This window comes from Zingiber officinale, chromosome 2B (assembly GCF_018446385.1).
Source record: "Zingiber officinale cultivar Zhangliang chromosome 2B, Zo_v1.1, whole genome shotgun sequence".
Classification (NCBI taxonomy): Eukaryota; Viridiplantae; Streptophyta; class Magnoliopsida; order Zingiberales; family Zingiberaceae; genus Zingiber; species Zingiber officinale.
The window spans coordinates 73,757,626-73,765,053 of NC_055989.1; the positions used below are offsets into that span (position 1 = coordinate 73,757,626).

Below are 7,428 nucleotides of genomic sequence, written 5' to 3' on the forward strand. Positions count from 1 at the left end.
TCGTTACAACATAATGATATTAACTTGGCAGATATAATTGTGTTAGACCTTATTATTATTGTAATAAGAGTATATTTAAATAACACTTACACTCATTTATATTCATAATTATAAATATTTAATATATTTTTATAAGAATAATAAAAATCCTCACTAATAGTAATTTATAAGGTGAATTTAAAATACTTCTTGATTAATATTTGATGATAATAATAAGTATCTTTTATACTTTATAATATGATTAAACATTATCACTAATAGTTTTAGTTAATTTTAAGACTGTAACAGTAAGAAAACTATGTATATCCTTTTCTTTAAATATTTTTCCTTTTTTTATGCATATACTACAATTAATTTACCATTTTTTTCCTCACAAAAAAGACCAAGGATAAACTACAATATAGGATTGCACAAATGCCGAAGCCTTTTGGTCTTTCGGCAAAATAAAGTTCCTTATCCCGAATTCATCCTCGCGCTGAACTCCGAGGCGGAGCGGCAGGATCGGGCTGCGCAGGGTTGCCGCTCATCGGCTATGGAGAAAGGTTCGGTCGCCGGCGGTGTAGGTGGGGGCGCTTCGGGTTCGGGCTCAGCCGGCGACGGAGATCCGGCGTGGAGTGCGCCCCAGGGAAAATCCTGCAAAGGCTGTCTGTATTTCTCCTCGATCCTCAAATCCGACTCTCGGAGCCCTATTTGCATCGGCCTCACGAGGCCCCTCGAAGATGGTTCGATTGCTCCTCCCTCTCTTTGTAGATTGATTATTCATTCTTCTGCATGATTTGAGAATTGATATTTTAGGGATAATTTTGTTGCTGGATATGACGGAGGTGAATCGTCGATTTACCTAATCGATGATGGGTAGCGATTAATCTAGTGCTCTGGGAAGGCATTTAGGTAAATTTTGTAAACGCGATTTTACTTGGGAGCATGACCAACATGCCTTAATGTAGACGAAGAAAAGGATTGTCGATTTATGAGACAAAAAAATGACAATGACCCGTGAACATGAATTTGAATCTCAGTACAACCTTAAGATAAGAAAAAAAAAAATCACGTAGTTGGGACTAAATAGGGCTGCACGTCAAGTAGTATCATCATCCCTCATTGAACTTGGTTTTTGTAGATTTTTTTTTAAAAAAAATATTGATCAGCAAGGATGAATTACTAATTTACAATTATTCGTGTGGCAAAAGGCGATTCGCTCGCCCCCAACGCCCCCGCCAACCCGTCCCTAGGCTAACATGGAGGAGGTAAATCACGGGTGGCTACTAGCCATTAGTGCAAATGGCCAAGACATGGGGGAGGTTATGCTCGGTCACGCCGAGTTTCACTAATTTACAATTATTCGTGAACCTTTACTAACTGGAGCAATAGACGGATAAAATAGGGCAATTTCCCCCTTGTCTATGTGATCCCTGGGTTCTTTAGTATCTAGTTCATAATACTTTTTCTTGATAATTCGTAAAACTAGGGAGTATGTTATGCACACCTACAAAGTTTTAAAAGCATAAAACATATATAAGTTGTTTGTAGTCAAGTTGCCGCATACCACAGAGGCATGTGGGTATGTTATCACATTAAAGAATATTAAAATTAGTTATATCAAGAAAATGCATAAAATAACGGATAGAAAAGCTCATCTACAACATATATCAAGTTAGTCAGCTAAACCAATCTTCCTACAAAAAGTCACATTTGTCACGTAAGATGTTAATAAATTAATAAATAATTAAATATCAAGATTTTTTTACATCTATCACATAGACACCGATATAATCAATCTAAGCAGTTCATGAAATACAATTTTTGTGATTGACCTTAGCAGTGTAAAATATTAAAACAAATAACATATTGATTATTAACCAACTTAAGTTGGATTAATTTTTCCTTTTATAATTGAAATTTATTTGATAAACTTGTCAATAATGGATTTAAGTTGATTTTCTACTACAACTTTGTTGCATATTTGGTCCACATGTTGGTTGTGGCCAAAAAAACATTCAACATTGTTTCAATTTGATTTGACTACATATTGAATGCTGATATTGTACAATATGCAATTGCCCTCTCGTTCATGACAATATTGCACACCACATTCAATATCCTTCGTAATTTTTAAAGCTTTATTATTATATCATTAAAGTATAATAATTTTCACGGTGTGTCACTGTCATGCACCCATAGCTGTGTCTAAAATTTTGATTCTTTTCCAGTGAATCCTCATGACTCACTTTAAAAAATCATAATGACTAATTGACAGCTAGATCCATATCTGTGCTGAACACTCATAGCTGATTCCCATGACCATAGAAGTTCTTGAACATTGATTTACTAGATAATTGTGTTGTGCCTTCTCTCTAAATGCTAGGAACATGTTGGTCTCTTTTCCTTTTCATTGATTCTTCTCAAATTTTCATTTAAAGTAATAAATTAGGCGCTTGCTTTATAAAACTGTATATGAAACTTAGCTATAGTACTTGAAAGAATGAATAGATAAAGTACCTAACTAATTCTGTACTTAGCTATAAATGTCCAAATTTATATGCAAATTTACTCAAATTATACACTAAACAGAAACACTTATTGTGCTTATTAAAAACCTAGGTAAATACATTTCTAATATAGCTGCACATTTGAGTTGATTCAGAGATGCTCAAATATGACAACAATACTCTAGTTCATCTCAACTCTTTGGAGTCAATTGCATGGATCTTATCTAATATCTCTTTGAAGGGGAGCCTTGGCGCAATGGTAAAGTTGCTTCCTTGTGACCGGAGGTCATGGATTCGAGTCTCTGAAACAGCCTCGTGTAAAGTAGAGTAAGGTTGTGTACAATAAATCCTTCCCCAGGACCCCGCATTGGCTGGAGCTTCGTGCACCGAGTTGCTCTTTAATTGTTCCTTCAATTCTTTTTTATTATGGAAATAAAATTTCATATATTCAATTTTTGTTGTAGTCAACTTGAATTTTTTGCTTCTTCTAAAACTTCTAGCCCATAACTGTGGATTTTTCTAAGTATAAAACTGATATTTCACATTTTGCAGTTAGTTATTTTTAATCTTATCTATTAGTGCCTAGCTACATTGTGGGAGAATCTGAGTTGGAAGCCGATAAAGAAGGTCGAAGCCTCTCAAACTTCAAATATGTTTGTGTTGGTTATTCAGTATTTGTAAACAGCAAAGATGGCTCCATTCAAAATCAAGAGAATGCTACTAAATTGCCTTTCTGTGCTGGTCTTGAGGTATTTTTCCTAATTAGAACTTTGTTGCTCTTGTTTAAGTTATAAACTTCTGATATCATGGTCACTTTTCAACACTAAATGCTTTGTAGATCTTGATAAAAAAAAAACTTTTATGATGAACAGGTGCAACAGAAAAAAAAAATCTCTTGCATATTTATGTTTGCTGTGAATCCATTCACTACGATAGACAAAAATAATACATAGACATTGCTTTCATTCAAGAAAAGGATAAATGCAAAATTCTTTTGAGTTGATAATTATTTTAAGTTATTTTAAATTAGCAATGTTTGAGGAAGCAACATCTGCTAGATGCTCTTTTTCTTGTTTCTTATTCAACTTTGACTAGTTAAGGTTGGGGAATTTTTAGAGTGATGTCATCTCTTTTTTCGGTAAGTTTAGTAAGTAAAAGAGAAAACAGAGGAAGTGATGCATGACAATAACCATTGTCTTAATCAACATGACTTCAGCTACCACAGCTACTAAAATGGATATAAGGAAAAAAGTGCAAATGGAGCCTGACAAAAGAAGGAGAAATGTAGTTCCTAAAAGGAGTACCACTGGTTTGCCATTAGATTTTTGCCACTTGTCATCTTGTAGTGAAAGTGGCAACTCTAAAGCATAGGTTCTATACTTGTTAAATTAGTTCAATTAAATATGTGGCATGTCTTAGAACATTCAGTGGATGAATGTCACGGTTTAATGTCCCAATTGTTTATGTGGTTATTTGTTTAGGCTTTCAGAAACCGATCAAACACTGCCCTTGCCGCATAAACTAAAAGCAACAACTATTGTCAAACCAAAATGGGTTGTAGGCTGTCAGTGAGTGCACTGGCGGTGGAGTTTGCATCTAGAAAATCAAACTAACCACACAACTTTGTGATTTCATTATCTGGGTGTCTCGTTCTTGGAACAATTCTACTGCAATGGAATTTCTGTCCTACAATTTCTACTAGCGCCTTAATTTTTGGAATTGGTTGTTAGCATTCGTCTATTTGTGGCATATGATGCATAAAAATAATATAAGGATTTTGATAAGATCCACAGTTGATGAAAAAACTTGCTGTTTTGAATGTGCTGCTGCCAAACGTATTCATTAGTATGAAAATTAATTTTTTAGTGGTAAAAGACACTTTGATAGGTGAATAACAAGCAAAATAATGATGACTAGATGGAACTTATGCTACTTACTACTTGGCTTAGTAGGCATTGATCACCTCCATTCTGTGGTATATAACACTTTCTAGTTAAATCAAGGCTAATTCTTATGCTCTTTCTCAGAAAACTGCTAGATTTCTCTTTTTCTCTTTTTAACATCTCAGAATCCTGAAAAATAATTTGCAAATGGGAACTATTGGAAATTCTTTTCAGCAACTAGAGAATATTCTTGTTGAATTTGCTGACATTGGATGTCAATGTGCAAACCCTCATTCAAGTCTATTCAAGTGAACTTTATCTGTAAGGCTGATATGGGCAGTCAAGTTTATTTTCAGACTAAGTCTATCATCATTTGCAGTACCTTTTGCTGGCATGCAAAATAAGGGATATGATTCCTAGGACCCTCAACAATCTACTTGGAAAAGTTTACCAGCTTCTATACTTGCATTCTCGACAAGTGTTCAAATAGTTGCTCCATTGATCTTAAAATGTTTTGCATTTGCATTGCCGTGTTTCTATCTCTATTGCTATATTTACAATTGTATCCTTTTTAATCACAGACATGTATGCGTTGAAGTATGAATGTCTATTTCTAGCTGATTTGAATCTTGATGATATGCCAAATTTTTTTCACAGCTATTAGTGGATAGAAGGACATCAACAGAACGTGTGCCTGTTCATGTGCAGAATACAGAAGGTAATTCTAGAGCCTGTGCTTGTTTTATATGACTAAGTTTGAGATTAGCGTGGAAGTCACTTAGCTTATGAAACTTTTAGAATGCTAAGTAGTTATAACTTTAGAGTAGAGTCGTAGGTGCATTTGGTACCACAAAGACAGCTTATATTGTTTCTTAGTAGAGACTACATACACGATGTGCTTAAATGAAATTTCTTCATTGTAGGTGGCTGTGCTTAGCCGACTTCACCTTCTGGGATAAGGCTTGATTGTTATTAACTATATGCGGGAAATAGTGCACCATTGAACCATGGATCAATTGGTCCATTGCTCACTATGTTCTATTTTCTTTATCTAGACCTTCGATGATATTTTTTCAGAAAATGAGTCTTGATTTTTTTTTATGTTTGAAATTTGTCATAATTTATTGTGTTTATGTTGACTGCTGAGATAGCTGCTGGCCTAGATACGAAGAATCTGTTTATGTGACTTGTCCTTTTTTTTCATCTTTCGGTCATGGGAATAGGGAGGGGAAGAGTGGAGAAGCACCAGTAGCAACAAAGAAGAGTGCTATTAGTCAGGAAAATGGGATTGTGTTCAATTGTGTCAATTTAAGTAAGTCCAACTGGTAGTAGTTAATTTGATCATTTAAAGAAATCTAATTAATTCCAATACTAGATGTCCTAATTTTCTTTAAAGGTTATTTAATTTGGATCTTAAAAAATACACTAGGATACTATAAGATTCTATGCTCATATCAGATGAACGATACTTATCTACTATTTATTTGGTATAATTAGTAGTCGAGTTTCTATTTGGAAGTAAACAAGCTATGTGAAAGGACTTTTAAGATTAAAACTCATTTAAGTTGCTCTTGGCATACCTTGGCATCATGGCATGATATGGTACTGACCTTTACCTTTTACCTAATGCTTTAACCAATTCGCAATCTCCCTAACCTGACCTCTTTACCTCGTATTTAATATCAGTATCGGCATCAATGTCTATGCATGTGTGTATAAAAGTCCTACTAATCACATTCGACATTTTGCAGAAGCTCCTACTCACTTCCAACCAGCCAAAGCTAAACCAGAGCATGCATCAAGGAGCAACTTCTTCGACAAGTATGCTTTGTTTATCGCCCCCCATTACTGATATCTAAGTGTAGTTTCCAGTTTTCCTTCTCGAACATAGCGTAGGCCGAATACAAAAACTGTTTGTGATTTAACTTTTTATGTAAAGAAACAAAGCCAATACATAAATAAATAAATCTCTGAATCTTTTCTTTTGATGCAGATTTACGAGGAGTGCTGGGATTGTGGCCTTGGGCGTGGGTAGAAACCTTGTTAGAGTGGGTTATTCCATCAAGAATAACTTCGAAGATATATTATACGATCGCAAGCGTCCCAAGTAAAGGATTGCAATATGGTATATATCTTATTGTTATAGGCCAATGACCAGAATTTACTGTCTCCATGAAACTATACGATGGAGACAGAATGGGTTAGGGATGACACAATTCATCCAAGCCATTCGGGTTTACTTGTAGGATAATTTACTCTTGAAATTTTCTTTTGCTATAATTTTTATGGATAATTAATTATGTTCTCTTGATTTACTGTCATACTTAAAATTGGAGTTGCTAGAATTCATCTTCTATTAATCATAATAATCCTGCTAATACGTTCGATCATGCCATACAGATCAATAAATAATAGGTAAAAATCAAAAGAACGGTATCTTTCATTTATTATAAAAGAGTATCACATGGGTTATGTATATATATTTTGTTATTATTATTTTTTATGTAGTTGGAGCATCCATGAAATGTTATGTAATTATAACAGTTACATAGTAGTAATATAATTATAGCAGTTAGTTACTATTTTATAATTGTTACAATTATAAAATTATCATAGCTATAAGAACTTAGTTTCTACAACATAATATTGGATCCTGAATTACGATAATATTGGATCCTGAATTACGATGCAGCGGTAGAAGGTCCATATAGTCTCTTAAATATTCACAATTTGACCCATAATTATGACATACTGTAGAACATTTTACGCTAGCAGGATTGATCGTCGCTTACATTTTCAAATTTATTTTCATGTCCAGTGAAAATTTTTTATGGGATATCATTTTGAGAATTAGTCCGATCAAAAAGTTAAGTGTAGAATGTAATATTAACTAGTATCGAGCAGGTTAATTATTTTTAGAATTAAGGGTTTAAAAAGTTAAACATCTAATTAAAAAATATATAATATAGTATGGATTAGAAATAAAATACTAATTGATTTGTAGCTATTATAATAAAACGATTAATGTATAGATTAATATTGGTTAGCGATAAACT

General features: G+C 33.7%; 1 protein-coding gene across 1 annotated transcript; it reads left to right on the top strand.

Moving 5' to 3' along the window:
* Positions 1-402: 402 nt before the first annotated feature.
* Positions 403-6,717, top strand: LOC122045882. Its single transcript, XM_042606289.1, has 5 exons — positions 403-722; positions 3,069-3,238; positions 5,030-5,090; positions 6,124-6,193; positions 6,366-6,717. The coding sequence occupies exons 1-5, from the start codon at positions 533-535 to the stop codon at positions 6,481-6,483; spliced, it is 609 nt and encodes a 202-aa protein (XP_042462223.1). The 5' UTR covers positions 403-532; the 3' UTR covers positions 6,484-6,717.
* The last annotated feature ends 711 nt before the right edge of the window (positions 6,718-7,428 follow it).